Raw genomic sequence first — 18,284 nt, 5'->3', positions numbered from 1 at the left:
ATACATACACACGTACACACACCAAGAGAATAATCCAGATACAGGACCACAAAACTCATTTTGAAATGCAAAAAATATATATGAATATGTATATATGCAAATGTGCGTGGCTATTTTTAAACCTGGAAATGTGTTATACGTACAGTATGTTGCCTGTGGCTGTCCCTAGTTAGTGTGTTTATCACCCCTTCTTTTGCTGCTGTTAGTGGTGTTTTAAGACAGTGTCTTGCCATGTAGCCAGCTTGGCACTGAACTTGGGACTCTCTCCGGCCTCAGTGTTCTGAGTGCTGGGATTACCATTAGCATGAAAAGTCCTTCTTTTCCCTTGCCTATTTTTGTGACACCAAGCATGGTAGCCACTGGCCACAATGTAAAACGTCAAGTTTACATTGAATTATTTGAAAAATAATTCTACATTAAACCAGCACATTTCACGCCCTCAGTGGCCACACTAGTGGCTTCCATACTGGATGATGCAGAATTGTCCGTTATTGGGCAGCTCCAGACTACACATAAACCCAGAGCGGCCAGGGAAACATGGTCAGTACAGCCACATTCCCTTTTTTATATATATATTTTTTTATTCTTTGACAGTGTCATACACTTATACCATGAGTATTGATCATATCCACTCATGACTATCCTCTCTCCAACTCCTCTCTAGTGCCCTGCACCCATTTTCCCTCCCAACTTATGTTTATCTGCTGATATTAATAACCCCTGAGTCCAATTAGTGACACCCGTATGTGCATTGGGCTGCTCCGTGAGAGAGAATTTATGCCTGGTACTGTAAACCTGGTCAAAACCCTAGGACTATGGAGATCACAGGCCCTAGACAGAAACCTACAGTTGTTTCTGCTTAATGTTCACGCTATCAAGCTGCATGCTGTGATGTGCCCTTGCCTAGCTTGGGTCCTCACACCCAGACTAGGGATAACAAGGGAATGAAGAAATGACAGAAACATGTACAGTAAAGCTGCGATGGAGTTATCTGGGCTCTCAGATGGGGAAGATGCAGCACTGTGGAAGCTCAGTGTGTCTATTATACACAACTGCACAATGCTAAGTGCGTACAATTAATACCTTACAATTAAACCAGAGGGCAGGGTTATTACATACATAAAAACAAGCAGGCAGGAATACTGTATAGAGCTGAACAAGGAGGCAGGCTTAGCCAATCATAATATGAGTGGTCTCTGTAGGGAACCAGTCTTTAAGCCATAAACATAGGAAGGAGGCCTATGTGGAGATTTTCTACCTATACTGCCAACATTCACATGCACAGCACAGGAAGGTTTTGCCACTTCCCTATGTCTGAGGCACTGGTCTTTCATACGTCTGTGCCCATGTTAACAGCACACGGTCACTCAGAAATTCACTTCTCCCTTCAGTTCTAAATATTTATGTTAACTTCACAGATCTGTGCTGTTCTCGGCTTTGTTCAGAGAGCAAAAACAGTAACAGTGTATAGCTGCATAGCTTTGGGTGGGTCAGCTAGACTAACCTCATGCCATCCAGGGCTCAGAGAACTTCATAGAAGAGGGAGGTAGCAGGAGTGCAGGAGCCTATGAGCGGGAGGAGAGCTGCGAAACTGCCTTCCTGTAATCTACACCCAACTCTGTGTTCCTGTTGACTTTCTCCCCCTTGATGAGGTCTTAACTTTAACCTGACATGCTGCAAACATCAGCAAAGCCTAATGGCCTCATTTGTGATGCCCGTAGCAGCCACTAGCTCCCCTGTGTGCCTATGAAGACTAGATCCCTTTGATGCAACCGCCTCACAGGATCTTCCTCTCTTCCACAGGAGGTGCAGTTCCAACCCGAGCATTTCCACAGTACCATTGTGTGTGAGAAGCCCAACAACCACCTCAGCAAGTTTAAGGGTTATATGTAAGTACCCAGGGCCCCTGGGCTGCTAGTAAACAGTTTCTCTGCTGCGGAAAAGTGTATTTCCTTGAATTGACCAGATAATTAAGGGTCTATATCCTGAGGTTAAAAATGTTCAAGTTTTACAGACCTGGCCTTGTGCTATAATTCACCCAACAATAAGCTGTGTGAGCTGAATTGATTTACTTACCTATCTCTGTTCCTTGCTTGCCATCTTTGCAGAGTACAATTTATAATGCCTATGCCACAGGACTTGTCTTCCCTAAGAATCCCTCTGCAGAGCTCAGATTAGCAAAACTGGGAAAAAAAAAAAGTGCCCAGTGAATCATAGATGTTTATGTTAGAATTATTGTTACTCTTCAACTTCCATTCAGCCTCAAAATTTTGCTGTAATTCTGGCCCACCTCTGACAGCCACTCTGTTTGCTGTAAGGAAGCACAGTAACAGTCCCAGCATGGATGTGAGTGTATGTCTAGCCTTGTGCAATGCTACACCAGTTCTCAGAGCATTTCTGCAGAATACCATCTTATGTGGTCTTTACAGCCACTCAAGGAAGTGGGGACCACAGTCTCCATTTTTCAGACGAGGAACTTTATGCTCTAGACTTCTGAACTTGCCCAGAGTTTTACAGGAGGTACCAAACATCCCTAAAGTGGTGTGTTTTCCATGTCCCTGCTTCACACAGTTCAGCTGTGTTGGGCTCAGTCCTTACCAATAGGATTCCAGTCCACTGGGATACTTCCTTCCCAGACATGTTCTCAGTCCGTGTATGCTATCATGACGAGGCATATGGAAGGGGGAAAGGAAGAATACAGAAGATGCACACAGTAGCCTTGAAGCAATTTACCTTTCAAATACACAGTAAGGATGGATGGAGAGAGGGAAAGAAGGATGTGAACTGGGGAAGAATTCTTTGTATGCATCTGTCAAGAAAGAAGCTGTTCATTGTGTCTGGCAAGTGTAGTTCCCCTCATGCCTGAGTTGCCAGATTGGTTTGTTCCAACTCACCTGTGTATTGAACTATTCTCCATATTCTCCTAGAGAGCAGCTTCATGGCCTGGTTTTCCCCATGACTCTTTCTCCATCGAACTCATGCTATTAGCACCTAGCCCGCCTCACTGTCAGTCAAGGCTCAGGCTTGCCTACCTCACAGGGACTTCAGACAGCACTGCCCCAGCTCCTTTTATCTTATTACCCCTTCTTTCTGGCCGCTGCTCTGACCTGTCTTCCCCCACCTCCTGGCCGCAAAGAGAAGCCTTGAAAGTCCAACTAACCAGCCTGTGGTCAACCAAAAGATCATAGATGATTCTACCATCTGAGCCTATATCCCCACCTACATCACACAAGAAGACTTTTAGGCCAGGCACCCACAAACCAAATGTCTACTAATTCTGTTTTCCAGAAGTCTCTATGGGTCTGCTTAAGTTAGGAATCCCCTGTGATCACACAGATTGGCTAGAAGATGAACAGCTTCTTATGGTCTAGTTGAAGATAATAGGCTTGAGATTCTACAGTGCAACTGTTTGGGCTGGGGTAGTAGTTCAATTAGTAGAGTCTTTGTCTAGTATACACAAGGTCCTGAGTTCAATCCTCATAACCATATCACCTAGGGTTAGTGACATACACATGTAATTCCAGCACTTAGAAGGTGGGGGCAGAAGGATCAGAAGTACAAGGCCATCCTCAGCTACATAAAAAGTGTAAGGTCATACTTGGCTACATGAAAACTTGTCTCAATAAATAATTGATTAATTAAATGAATGACTCTGTAGGACCACAGTTCTCAGTCTGAGACAATATTCTCCTCCTTAATCAGGAGTCGTTTGGCAATGCCTGAAGGTGGTATTAGTTGTCACAGCTAGGAAGCTGTGCTACTTCGTCTACTTTTGTAGATGAAGGCCAGGAAGCTGCCCAATAACCTACAATGTACAAGCCAACCCTACAACTAGGCATTGTCCTGCCCAAACGCTAAAGCCAAGAGATAAATGCTGCATGTTGACCATGAACATCTCTGCTCACAAAGAGCCCTCAGTGATACAGCAGCCATGAGACAACTAAGCCTTTTTCCCCATCTAGTCAAAAAAGGACACGGTGAGTAAGAGAAGCTGGCTCTGCTCTGTGCTGCCACCTCAGGATGTCATAGATTACACATTGCTAAAAGTTTGTTACCTGTAATCCAGAATCCTAAAATGTTGAGTATACTAGGTATATGGCCTTGGGGGAAAAAAAAAAACAAAAAAACTCAGCCTCTGTAAGCTTTAGCTTTTATAAAAATGACCTTCTAAAGTCATGCAGAATCCAATATAATCATGTAAGTGAACACAGTTTATAAGCAGAATAAGGAATTGTTAGCATTTAAAAGGCTATTGAAGTTGGACATGGTAGCACATGGCTTTGATCTTAGTGCTTGTGAGGTTAAGGAAGGGGAGTCATAGTTCAAAGCTAGTTTGGGCTACATAATAAGACTCAAAAAAAAAAAAGACAGACAGTCTTTATCAAGTATACATCTGACAGAGAATTAGTCAATCTTTATCAGAGAAGTTTCTTTTTGTAGTAGATGGTAATTAACACAGAGACCCACAACTGGACAGTGTGCAGGGAAAGACTTTGCAGCACTCAGCCTTAAATGAGATGTCTTTATCAAACCTTCCCCTTCAAGGCTCAGGGGCTGGATGGAAGAAAAGGCAGAAAAAATTTAAGAGTCAGGGTAGGGATAATTCAAAGAAAAAAGCATCTTCCAGGTACAGTGAATTGGATGTACATATGGATTCATGCACAAGTTCAAAGATAAAAATGCTAGGGTGGAGAAGGGGAAGTAGACACAGAATTTCACTCACACAAGAAGAAGAAAAGGAGAAGAAGAAGAAGGAAGGAAGGAAGGAAGGAAGGAAGGAAGGAAGGAAGGAAGAAGAAAGAAGAGGAGGAAGGGGAGAAAGAAGGGGAGGAGGAAGAGGAGGAGAAAGGAGAAGGAGGAGCTGTTTGCAGCCTCTCACTACTGGGAGAGGTTAAAATCCGTTTTCTTCAGTGGAGTGACACTGAGTTCATCAACTATACTTCAGGGCAGGCCCTATGGTCAGGAGTAGTTAGCCAAGGCAAAATGGAGTCCATGTTGTTTGTGTTCTTTTTGGTTTGGTTTGGTTTGGTTTGGTTTGGTTTGGTTTGGTTTGGTTTGGTTTGGTTTGGTTTGGTTTGGTTTGGTTTGCATTGGTTTGAATTGGTTTAGTTTGGTTTGGATTGGTTTGGTTTGATATTTTTTGTCTTTGGTAACTGTTTGTTTTTGTATTTTGATTTTTGTTTTTCTTTTAGAAAAATAAGGAAAGAACATGTGGAGAGGCTCTGGAAGGAGTTTGGGAAGGAAAAAGAATTTAATAAAAATATATTGTATGAAAATATTTAAGCTAATAAATAAAAAGATAATCATTTGATCAATCCATAGGCATATTGAATATGAGCACAGCATAAAAGGGCAAGATATTCTAGAATCAAATGCCTCTTACTAGATCTATGAATTTGCCTCCACATTCCTTCCTCTAAACTAGCTATGATAGCACGACCTGGCTTATAAACGGCCTGCAGCTTAATTAACAGATAGAAAGAGTCACAGCTGCACATAGGAAAAAGAAGTATTGACAAACCACAGGGAGAAGAAATTCAGTGTTAAGATTGTTGTTTTCCTTTCCCCTGGTGGCCCTAGAATGTTACCTTTAGACCTGCTAAAATCCCAGGGAAAAGGAATCCGGTTAGACTGCCATGCTGAAGATGATGAATAGATAGGGTCATTCTGGCACAGAAGCCTCTAACATGAAGTGGAAAGCTGAAATACCTCCTGAGGTTAAGAATCTGCCTCCTGTAGTTAGACAAAGGGTCATTGGGGCCCTCCTGAAAGGCCTCTGTACTTTCTGAGGGACTGAGCGAGGGAGGGAATGTACAGAGAGAGAGAGACCTTCTGAATGAGGTAGCTCAGATGTGAGATGGCTGTAACCACCTCCTCTTGCTTTATTTTACTTCCTACATCATGATATAAATGGCAGGAAAACTGGCATCTTCGAGGAACCAGGGTGCTCAGCTAATGTGGTTCTGATCCTCAGCAGCTATGTTGGGGGAAAGGGGGATTTGAACACCATCTGAGGGAGACACAGCACCAGAACTCAGAGGTCCAGAAGCCCACTCCCTGCACTTTATCCCTGCAACCAATTTGAGAGTAAAAATTTAAATCTGGGATTTTTTTTCCAGCCGAGTTCTCCCTTTAATGTGAGTAAATGAAAAATTCCTCAGAAAAACAAAAACAGTATTCCCTTCTGATGGTCCACACTCAGCCCAGCCTCACAGGAGCACTGGTGAGATTCACCTGGACACAGATAGCATCCCCAAGAACAGCAGTAGCTCTGGAAAGAAGGGGGAAATGGTTAGCTTTCACTCACAGCTGCTGGTTCTATTATGCCAACCAGAAACCACATAGGGAGGCCATTGAAAAACAAGCTCTGAGCGTCACTCCTTGTTCCCAGGGAGCATCCTGACCAGACCAGGACTGGCTTTGGCAGCGAGAGTCTTCTGCTCCGAGGTTGTACCATCCGAAACACTGAGGTGGCAGCTGGCATTGTCATCTACGCAGGTGATTGTCTCGGCAGTTTCTTTTCCCAACCTGTCTTAATACTCCCCTTTGCCAGCCTTTCCTCTCAGTTCCTCTTCAGACAGTGGAAACTCACAGGGGTTCCCAGGAGCAGAGCCACGGGACTTCCCATTTCTCTGTGCACACAGAGGCTGGGAGCCATGGGAGGGAGCTCACACTCTCCACGGAAGACATAATGAGATGGTGATTCAATACCATACATCCCACCAGATAGGGAAAGACTCAGTTCATCACCCCAATGGTGGTTTGGGGACATAAGCATAGGCGGGTCTTCAGAATCCCCCCACAAAAGGATAACTTCTTTCATGTCTCTGTTTTCCTACTCGTATAATAGGAAGAACATTTGTATCTGCTTTTTACATCCCTGAGAATCAAATGGCCTGTCCCATCCCATGCAAGTCACCTAGTAAAGGGAACACTTAATAAACTCCAGTTACTGGGTTTTCTTCAATTATGATCTTAATGTTTCCTTTATCTACTGGCTTTTTATCCACCCACATGGCTCTGGGTGTGGAGACGTTTTCATATTTCATATATTACTGTATGTACTACAATAACTGAGGCAGAAAAACTTTCGAGAAAAGAGGTTTAATTTAGCTCACAGTGTGAGGAGGTTTAAGGACCAGACCCAAGTATTGGCTCAGCTCTGGTTATTACCCTCTTGCCTGTGTCATGTTGTGATGGGGCAATCCACTCGTCACAGGGAGCTAGAGAGAGTAGAGTTTTACAGAATAGCTCTGGTGTGGAGGTATGTGCTTCTCACAGCATTTGTTAAGCTCTTCCTACTTGCCTGGAGCTAATTAGACTCTGAGTGTAGGTTAATCATACATACACACACACATAATCCTGGTCCCATTTTGCAGTTGAGATGAGAAGCTCAAGGGCAGAAGAATCCATTTGCCTAAGGTACCACACCTCCTGGGAAGAACTCCCTGTAAGCCAAGGTCAAATGTGAGCGGAGCTGAGTCCCCATGTCCCAAATGTGACAGAGCAGCCATGTTCTGTCTTGTCTTTGTTCCCGCCTAAAGAATGGAGTGGTTTCAGAGAGTGAGGCCCCCTGGGAGGTGAGCCTGAGGCAGGTAGTGGGAGATGAATGCAGCAGCCTGTGCCCTTCACATTGTCGGAGCCCCTCACAACTGTGGCAGTCTAAATCTAATTTAATAATCTGAGCTCTTTCACTCCCACTGTTGTTGCTATTTTAAATCTTTGAGGCAGCTAACTCAGTTGCGTTTTACGTGGAGGCCTAGCCGATGAGTACTAGAGTGACAGATTCCGGCTCTACCACCTGAGACACCAAGAAATAAAGAAACGAGCAGGGAAACGGCTGGGCCCAAGCTCAGTCAGACTGCAGGACTTTGCACTTGCATTTCTTTCCATCTAAAGCTCTCCTCTCTAACTCTTCTTTCACTCTTAAGTGTCCCTTTCTCTGAAAAGCTCTTGCTGATCTCTCTAACTACCATCTTATGTCCACCTTAGCCCTGTGGTTACTGTTATTATTCACCCTTGTGGGACTTGTTCATAGATGTACTGATCTTATTTGTGTCTCTGCCAGACTGTGAGCCACCTCATTATCATTGTACCCTGACTCCCAGCCTTAAGCTGGGAGATCAAATTCTATGCAAATTAGGAAAGGATCCCTTCCTCCAGACAGCACTGTCATACTAACCACGCAAATGTGGGGCACCTAAAAAAAGGGGTACTCTTTGCACTCATGCAGTCTGCTGCATCGCATGGCATTGGAGTTCTGGCGCTGTCCGCCACAGTGCCTGGCGGGTCGATGATGCTCAGTGAATGGGTCCTGCTGACTATGTGAGGCCTCAACCATGTGTTCTGAAGCCAGACGGATTCAACTTAGCAAGTAAAGCCTTGCTTTTATCAAATAAAACCTGTGGAAGCCAAGAAACTGATTTTCCCAATTTTCTCTCAAAGGCCATGAGACAAAAGCCATGCTGAACAACAGTGGCCCCCGCTACAAACGCAGCAAAATTGAGCGGCGCATCAACACAGACATCTTCTTCTGCATCGGCCTTCTCTTCTTCATGTGCCTCATTGGAGCTATAGGTAGGGGATGTTCTGCAAAAAGGATGTTCCTTTGGGTGAATCACTGGAATTCTGAGCTTTAGTTTCCTGAAAGAAAAATCAAATCTTCACTGCCTATTTTACTGGGGTACTGATGAAAGTTCCCTGGTAGTGTGTGCGTTCTTAAATATTAGCAATACTGTCAATCGTTGGTGGTTTGAAACAAATCTTATGGAACCCAGGTGTTCTCTGAACATGGAAGAATAGAGACCACAGTCCACCTAGGAGGCATCAAACAAGAGCAAGAGCTCACCCTGCCCTACTCAATGGGAGACTGCCCGTGGGTATTGCATTCATTGCCTGTTATAATGAAATTAACTCATACTGAGGGATTCAAAGCAGCACAAAGTCTCTTTGCTTCTGCCCTAAGCACTACAAGTCCAATTGTACTGGGTTACGATCATGATTTCAGCAGATCCAATTCCTTCTGAAGAGACAGAGGGAGGAACCCAGTCCTGTCCTTGTCGGTTTCTAGATCCTTCCTGAATGCCTTTGTTCATGGCACTAGCAGCATCTTCCTGTCTCTACTCCCATCTCCCAAGCCTTGTCTGTGATACCTCCTTTTATAAGCACATTTATGATCACATCCTTGAACCTGCCAGAAGAATTCAGAATATTCCTCATTTCAAATTTCATCATAACTGCAATTTTTTTTATTTTTATTTTTATTGTTGCCTCTTTCCAGGATGCACCAGTTAGGACGTATCTTCTTATGGGTTATGTGTTATTTTGCCTCCCATGGGCACTGTGGAAACACCACAGTAGCTGCTCTAGCTGATGCCCAAAAGAGGTAGACATTTGTTGCATGAGATAAAAGGTGGCAGATGCAAGTTCTGGAGCACAGTGAAGCAGAGAACTCTGTGTAGAGAAAGACAGTTCTTAGTTACATGGGCAGCACATGAGCACACAGAGGTAGGGAGTACAATGTCTGTAGACAGATAGCAGTTGGTTGGCTATCTAGTGGACAGAAGCAAGAGCAAGCTTCAGAAGGCATAGAAAGGAGTGAGCTAGAGCCATTTAAGGCAGAGACAAGCAAGAGTCCTCCACCGAGCTCTTACCCACTATTTTAAATCTATGGATGTTTCACAAAATGCTTAAGGAGACCCCATAATGAGTCAGGGAAGATCAAGAGAAAAATCATGAGCTCAGACGTGTCTAATGGCCCTGACCCAAGGAGCAGCAATAATATCTGTTGCCATTTTTGTTCTGAAATTATAACCATCGCTTTATTTGAAAAGATAGTGTCTAAAAGACAGAGACAGAGAGAGAGCTATCTAGTGCGTTAGTTTAGAGAGGAGGTGGGGCTCCTGTCGGGGTGGCCAGGAGTGTTACTGAATGCATCTTTCAGGTGAGTCTACCAGCTGTGCCTGAGTGGGTGGCTCACAGCTGGAAAGGCAGCAAAGGAGTACAGAGGAGACCCTAGCAAGGACACAGCCATTCCTACCCCTGCCCGTGTGGCCGCAGGAACTATGCCTCCAATATTGAGTAAACTTTTGAGGCACACAAGAACTGAAAGGACATTTGAGATCACTATGTCTCCAGGGGGGAAAAAAAGAAAGTTAATGATTACATGGCCACACAAAGATAAGGCACAGGTTACCCAGAACTGGCTCTGCACGTTCTCCAAAATGATAAAGAAATAACATTAATGGAAAAGGAGGGACTTTTTTTTCTATTGCAAACAGCAAATTTTCTGAAATAGGACTCTTTGCCCCCCTTCATTAAAGCATAGCCCTTGAGAAGGAGAAAGTTCTCCAATGACAACTATTATTCCATGGTTCCCTACCAAATGTTCCCTTTGTTTTTATAACAAGGTGTGTCTTCTTGCTTGCCCTCTTGATGCTTGCCTGGGCTCCAAGACCCCCAAGGCCTCCTGTTTTACTTTATAGCACTCATACTACAGTGGTCCTTTCTCTGCACATGTCCTGTGTACTACACTATCACCATTAAATTATAGCATGTCTGTAATTCTTCTTTTTTCCAAAGTGGCAATGGAGAATTTGGCCCAGCCTCAGAGGGGAGAGGCGTGCTTTGGACAGGATGACATATTCTATATATGAACTATACTCTGTAGTTCATGCCCTGAAAAATGAGAACATTTGTTTTGGCTAGGATTTATTCCACATCACAGTCCATTACTGAGGGAAGTCAGGGCAGAAACCTGGAGGTAGAAACTGATGCAGAAGCCTTGGGTGAGTGCTGCTTACTGCCTTCTTCCTCATGGCTTGCTCTGGCTGCTCTCTTATACCACCCAGGACCACCTGCCCAGGGATGGCTCACCTCAGAGAGCTGGTCGCTTCCATATCAGTCATCAATCAAGAAAATGTGCCACAAATTTGTCCATAGGCCAACCTTGTAGGGGAAATTTCTCAATTGAGGTTACCTTTTCCTTGTATTAAAGCTAACAGAAAACTAGCCAGTATGGAATTCTACACAATGGGTTATTCCAGTTTTACGATAACACTATAAAATAGCTATTACTAATTAACAGACAAGGACATTCAAGTTTAGATAAATCTGTGGCAGGTGCTGGATATAGCTCATCTTGCATAATCCTGTTAAAATGGGTGTTATCTCCCCTTTAGCAAATAAGGAAACACAGTTCACAGTGTGTTCGGTGTGAGTTCTGTGAACTCTCATGGCATTCCACACTTTAGCACACTCAACCTCATTGACTTTTAAGGTCATAGTCCTTTGTTTCATGGGAATTACTCAAGAAAAAAAAAACCCGACTGATACAACTAATAATTATTGAATATAGACAGGAAAAGTGGAAAGAGATTAGGTAGATGAATGGATGAAGAAATGGGTAGACGGGAGAAGCAAAACTGGCAGACAGATGTGTTAAGACTGCTTAACCACACACTTCTTACAATATGACTGAAAAGTATATGTTCCAGTATCTTTCCAACCCCTATGTGATAAGAGTTTATCAAAATTCAGGTAATCTTCATAGTAATCTTTACCAGTAAAGGCAGACCTAGAATCTACTCTTCCATCAAGGGATTGAAGAGTGAAGAAGTGGGTGCATGAAGGATCACTGTCAAGCTAAAGGAAAAGAGATGGAGGAAAAGGCGAGAGACTGTGGTCATGTAGAATAAGAATGGGCTCTTCTCGGGATATTCTGTGGAAGAGTGGGATGAAGAATAGAGAGCCTGAGAGACCAAAGACACCATAAAAAGACATACAGAGTCAAGTAACCTAGGCCCGCGAGGGTTCACAGAGAATGAACCATCAACCAAAGAGCATCCATGGGCTAGACCTCGGCCCCCTACACATATGTCACACATGTGCATCATAGTCATCATGTGGGTCCCCTAACAATGGGAGTACAGTCTGTCTCTGACTCTGCTGCCTGCTGCTGGGATCCCTTTCCCCTAGCTGGACTTCCTTGTCAGGCCCCTGTGGGAAAGGATGCACTTAGTCCTGCTATGACTTGAAGTTCCCTGGGTGAATTGATACCCCTTGGGGGCCTCCCCTTCTCTGAGAAAAAGGAGAGGGACAGATGGGGGTGTGAGGGTGGGACTGGGAGGAGAGGAGGAAGGAAGCTGTGATCAGACTGTAAAGAGAATAAATTAATAAATAAATGAAAAAGAATTTTAAAAAAGAATGGTTTCAAAAAAAAAAAAAAAAAGAATGGTTTCTTCAAATACTCACCCATGTCCAGAAACAGGTTATGGGTGCCTGGCCAAATTAAAGACTAAGTAGAAGTTTTGTCTCATGACTTGTTTTGCTTCTTCTCAGGCCACAGCCTCTGGAATGGTACCTTTAAAGAGCATCCACCCTTTGATGTGCCAGATGCTGATGGGAACTTCCTTTCTATTGCCCTTGGAGGCTTCTACATGTTCCTCACAATGATCATTCTGTTCCAGGTAGGAGCTCTCTAACCTCTAGAGCTTTGCAAAATAAATAAAAAATAAGTGCTAGCCTCAGAAAAGAGTAATGAGGGCAAGATGAAAAGATCGTCATTGATTTCTGGTGCATCTACCAAGTATTCACATGGAAGCTAATGTCAGGACAACTCCTCAGATAGCTGTAGAAGAAGGTTTATAGAGTCAGGTAGGAACAGTCATCCATGTGTACGTACCTTTGCCAGACATAGAACAGGAAAAGCACTAAAACCCAAGACCAAAGGAAGATTAAATAGCACAAGGTTGTACCAGGACTCTCCATCATCCCCAAGCATTGGAAATAGAAAAATTTCTCAAGTTAGTATTCTAGTTGATGATAGAGCATAAAGTAGATGAGAAAAAAACATAGGGCTATAAAATATGTAATAAGAGATGAAGAGATGATTTTCTTTAAATATTTGTGTTCTATGAGAAAACACAGCAGCTGGAAAATGGAAAGTTGCTCTGTAGTGTGGTGAAGTCTCACCTATAGTCAATGCCTTGTAGAACTTTGTTCCCTACAGATGAACCATTTCCAACCATCCATTCAATAGAGCAGTTTGGCCCTTCTTAAAGGGAAATCAAAACACACCCCTTCTCTGCAAAGAATATACTGGTAATTCATGTCTTCTCGGAATAAAATTCGAAGTCCTTACAGAAGCCAACAAGGCTTCAAATGGTCTGTACTTTGACCACATCTCATCACTGACAGCTCTCTTCCTGCACTCTTCTTCTGTGATGCCTGCTCACTATCACCTCCCAGACAACCAAGTCCCTCCCACTGCCCAGAACTCTCACACTCACACCCCTCTATCTCTTTCATCTCTGCCCAAAGGTCATGTGTATGAAAGAGTCCACTCAGTCTATGTCTCTATGTCCTCTCTGATTTCCTTTCTTCTATTTCATGAGGCAACTGCCTTGTATATATTTATTTTTCTGTATACTGTCACTAGAATATGAGTCCTCCATCATGCTGTCAGTTAACAGCCAATGCTGAGTGCCTGCCTCACCCCAGGGAAGTGGCATATCTTCATTTCCCCTGAGAATTCTAAGGGAGACCTGAAGTCACTGACTTGTAACTTCTCAGGAAATGCCCTGCTGTGAGCTGTCCTCACCTTTCCATCAATGCTGCCTTTGCTACCACTGGTGAGGCTCTGGGAGCACAGATCAAGCGAGTTTCTGACACTGTGAATCCATCTCCCCTCAGGTGTTGATCCCGATCTCCTTGTATGTGTCCATTGAGCTGGTAAAGCTTGGGCAAGTCTTCCTCCTTCATAATGACCTTGACTTATATGATGAAGAAACCGATTTGTCCATTCAGTGTCGAGCCCTCAACATTACAGAGGACCTGGGCCAAATCCAGTACATCTTCTCTGACAAGACGGGGACCCTGACAGAAAACAAGATGGTGTTCCGGCGTTGCACCATTGTGGGCAGCGAATATTGTCACCAAGAAAATGGTATGAGGGCCCACAAGTACCATGCTCTCTTAAGAGAATAGGGGGAAAAGGATACACACACACACACACACACACACAGAAGTTCTGAGGCATTTTAGCAGTTACTCCCCCCCTCTGTACAGCAGTATGTTTCCATCAAGGACGGGCTAAGAAAGAATGTATCTTAATTGTGTAGCTAAGCAGTCATGAAGCCAGGCTTAGAAATTTCTCCTGTAACATTCATTACCTGGTCTGTTAGGACAGGTCTAGATCTAGGCACAGGGTCAAAGTTTACACATTTAGAAAATGCCTTCCATTTTAACAAATGTCAGATTTTGGTTTAGAATGGGAAGATGAAAGATGTCTGAACTGTTGTTACTTTTCATGGTCTGAAGGTAGCCTATAGAATGGAGTTAGTACACACTCACACACATACACATGCAGAGAGAGAGAGAGAGAGAGAGAGGGAGGGAGGAAAAGATATTATAGATAACCTTATCCCTTTTGCTATGGTGATCACTCACCAATTACGTGGGAGCCTCTTGTTTCTTTTTAATAATGCATCATCTACTACTACAGCACACAGCTTGTCTAGTCGCTGTTACATATTATGTTACTAAATCCACGAAACTATCCCGAGTTGGATTCAAAGCACAAGGTCACATAACTTTCTTCAATCTTGGTAGCCCAGCTAGTTTTCTACAGACCTTTCCTGCCCTCTACCCCAAGCCCTGAAGCCCAGCATCCACAAACCCTGGCTCAGCCAGGATATGACAAGATTTCTTTCTTGCAGCCAAGCGACTGGAGATGTCAAAGGAGCTGGATTCAGATGGTGAGGAGTGGACGCAATACCAATGTCTGTCCTTCCCACCTAGATGGGCCCAGGGAACAGCAACGATGAGAAGCCAAGGAGGTGCCCAGCCTCTGAGGAGGTGCCAGAGTGCCCGGGTCCCTATCCAGAGCCACTCCCGACAAAGGTCTGTGGGGCGCTGGGAAACCTCACAGCCTCCTGTGGCCTTCAGCAGCTCAATAGTAAGTCCCTGCCTGTAATAATTGAATTATAACCAAATTGTAACAGAAGGTTCTAGGATATAGCAAAGCCTCTATAAACCCTGATTAGTTTTAGGGGGAGGGGGGGTTTGGGGTCAGCCGTGTAGCTAAGTTGAAAGAGTGCTTTCCTAGCATGCATGAGAACTGAATTCCTTTCCGGCACCTCATGAACCTAGTAGGATGCAGAACACCTATAGTCCCAGCTCTTGCTAAATACTGAGTTTGAGGCCAGGCTGGGCTACATAAAATCCTGTTATTAATTCTTTTAAAAAAGACATTTAAAGCCTGGAGAGCTCTTAAAATGGCCCCTCTCACCCCATGTGAAATGCATAGTGTTCTGTCAGCATACACAATTCTTGTTAGTTCCAAATGTTCAGCGTTTGAAAACTGGGAGTTTTTTTGTTTTGTTTTGTTTGTTGTTTTGTTTTTTTTTTTCTTAAACACTAATTTATCCTCTTCTGAAAGTGGAAATAGAAACATTCCCCCATAATAATCCAGAGGTTTCCCATGGCAAAAATTGGCTCAAGTTAAGGAATCTATACCACATAAGCTGGCACAGTCCCCAGCTCCCTGGAGCCCTTCCCTCTTCCATTTATCAGTGCCATAGCTGAGAGCCAGCAGCCTCCTCATGATGCACACTTTTCCAATTATACAGCTAAAGGAAACAAGAAATATTAGTTATATCTGTACTTTTCATAAACTAGAAAAACAAAAGGCTTATGCCTTTTAGGCTTTGTGCACTTAAAGAAAGGTGAGAGAAAAATGTTTTCACACTAATCAAAGAGAAATTTTAAAGAGTTGGGAAGTGAAGAATATTTATATCCAAATTGCCTATCTGCTTTCTTCCCTTAGGTCAGTTCCATGGTTCCGAAGTGAGAGTTCAACTTTGGTCAGACATTCATCTTTTTACATTTGATTTCCTCAAAGTCATTGCTAAACATCCAGGTAGCAAGTGAAAACTGACTCTGAATTCATTCCCCCAAGTTGCACAGCAGTCCCTTGAGGTCAGGGCCAAAGCCTGAGCCTTCTGGTTCCTGATCCATTTATTCCTCTGTACATACTCAGAACCACACCATCACAAATTCTATAAAAGGCCACAGGGCGGGCCTGGAAAGATGGCCAAGCAGTTAAGAGTGCTTGATACTCTTACAGAGGACCAGAATTCTGTTCTCAGTACCCACAACAAGCCAACTATACCTCTATATTCAGGGGATCTGACACCTCTTCTAAACTCTGGGCACCTGAAACCCACATGCACATATAAATAAAAGTAAATTAAATCTTTTTTTTTTCTTTAAATAAAGGAAAGGAAATGCCATAGGGAGCCACAGTCATCTCAAAGCAGAAACTGCAAATGGACCTGAAAGTACTATTGTGCTATTGTTAGATAAAGAAGATTTAAAGGCAATTTCCATTGAAATTTTAATTTCTGCCACTATACACACACACACACACACACACACACAGAGTTTTGTTTTGTTTTATTTTGTATTTTTTGTTTTGTTTTGGTCATATTTTAACCTAACAAGCTGTAAAAACCATTTTCCATCTGGTTTTTCTAACAAGAGCTGTGTTCTCTAACTGTGACAGCGATGGCACGCTGTGAGACTGTATTCTGGGTCACTACATCTCTGACTTAGGGGTGAGTACAAAGCTGTGTTTCTGTTCTGGCATTATCTCAGAACACAAAATGCAGCATGAGCTAGGATAAGACAAGAAAACAGTGAGGACAAGGGTTCCTTACAAACATACAGGAGAAAGAACCTACACGTAAAAACCACTGTAGGCTTTGTTATTTCCTTTTTTGTTTTTTTTCTAAGAACAGACAACAATAGGGTGCACATATTATCATATATCCACCACAACCCCCTTCTTTAATTCCACACACGATGAACGAAACACTCTCCTAAATTTTGAGGTGATATTTTTTTCAGTTACTTGAATGAAGTCTCTTTGGACCTAGTACACACGTCTTTGGCATTTCACAGTTCTAGGCATGGCAGTCATCTTATGTGCCTAATAATGACTGTACCCAACTCCAAAGACACACAGAGGGAAATTTGGAAGCTTTTCGGCAGCAGCGAGGTAGGCCACATGATTCCCAGATCCTTGCTTAGTCTTATAAATTACAGAATTCCTGAACCAGGAAGCAGAGATTCCTTTCTCTTACATTTTCACTTTATTTTAAAGACTAGGTCTTGCAATGCTGCCCAGGGTGATCTCAAACCCTTGGGCTCCTAGTCAGTTTAAATTTGACAGAGGGTCCTCAGTCGATGGCAATGGGTAAGCCATACTAACCCCAAACTGTCTCCAGAACCTAGACTGGTTGGCAGTTTCAAAATCAAGTTCTAAATTCATGTTGAACAATAAGGAAAGTGAATTAAGACTCACTGCCTTTGCCATGAATACAGAGAGACAGTGATGTGTTCTCTTTATGAACAACTAAGAGGGCCACTGTATAGCCAAGAACCTGATATTAGTAAAACACCCAGGTAGAGGACCCAGGTTCAATTCCCGGCATCCATATGATGACTCATACCCCCCTTGCTCCAGGAGATCCAATGTGCTGTGGCCTCTGTGGGCACAGCAGCACACATTTGGTACACATACATATATGCCAGCAAATAAAAATAAAAAATAAAAATGAATAAAGGTTTTTAAAGATGCCCACTGGCCTCTGATCCTGCACTGCCTGCTGTCAGTTTCTGAAAGATAACACTAGGAACCTGGGAGGCAGCCCCAGGTAGTTCTCCAGAGGTCTGCCTTAGTCTGTCTGTGGCAGGCTTGCTTAACTTGCGCCCTTTTCCACCTGCCTTGGTGTCTTCCTCCACCTGCCTGTCCAGCATCTGACCCAGCATGAACACATCTCAGAACCACCCCTACCCCACCCCCCTTTCGGAACTAAGTCAGAGCTTGCCCCAGAAACTCCCAAGGTGCCGGGACTAGGCAGCAGCCTACAGAGTTCTTAAGAGACCAGCTATTGGTTTCTCTGGCCCTTTGGGCCCAAACCAAAAATAAAACGAGAATCAATAGTAGCAGCAACAATTAAAGCTGGGTTTGCTTTTTTTTCTTTAGCTACCAAACACAAGGAAGCATCAGTGATTATCTCCTAATTACCTGCTATAAAGCTGTGGGTTTAAGGTGGGTGATATACTTATGAAACTGGCACATCCCTGGCCAATGTTTAATAGCACTGGCAGATGGAAAATAAAATGCCTTTTGCCCTGGTCTGCAAGCAGCCAAGATTTAAGCAGAGTTCTTGCTTCCAAGAGCCACTTGCACAGTGTTTCACAAAACCATCCAACCCAAG

General features: G+C 43.5%; 1 protein-coding gene across 5 annotated transcripts in view; it reads left to right on the top strand.

Annotated features, from left to right (window-relative positions):
- Nucleotides 1-18,284, top strand: part of Atp10b (ATPase phospholipid transporting 10B (putative)) — a 311,951-nt gene that overhangs the window by 243,284 nt on the left and 50,383 nt on the right. For all 5 annotated transcript variants that reach the window (XM_060363835.1, XM_060363836.1, XM_060363837.1 and 2 more), the window contains 6 exons: nt 1,804-1,889; nt 6,392-6,498; nt 8,446-8,577; nt 12,340-12,467; nt 13,693-13,945; nt 14,718-14,956. In XM_060363835.1, the coding sequence (XP_060219818.1) occupies nt 1,804-1,889; nt 6,392-6,498; nt 8,446-8,577; nt 12,340-12,467; nt 13,693-13,945; nt 14,718-14,956 (945 nt within the window). The remainder of the gene's footprint in view (nt 1-1,803; nt 1,890-6,391; nt 6,499-8,445; nt 8,578-12,339; nt 12,468-13,692; nt 13,946-14,717; nt 14,957-18,284) is intronic.

The sequence above is a fragment of the Meriones unguiculatus genome, chromosome 11 (genome assembly GCF_030254825.1).
Source record: "Meriones unguiculatus strain TT.TT164.6M chromosome 11, Bangor_MerUng_6.1, whole genome shotgun sequence".
NCBI classification, from domain to species: domain Eukaryota; kingdom Metazoa; phylum Chordata; class Mammalia; order Rodentia; family Muridae; genus Meriones; species Meriones unguiculatus.
This window is presented reverse-complemented; position numbering and strand designations above follow the sequence as displayed.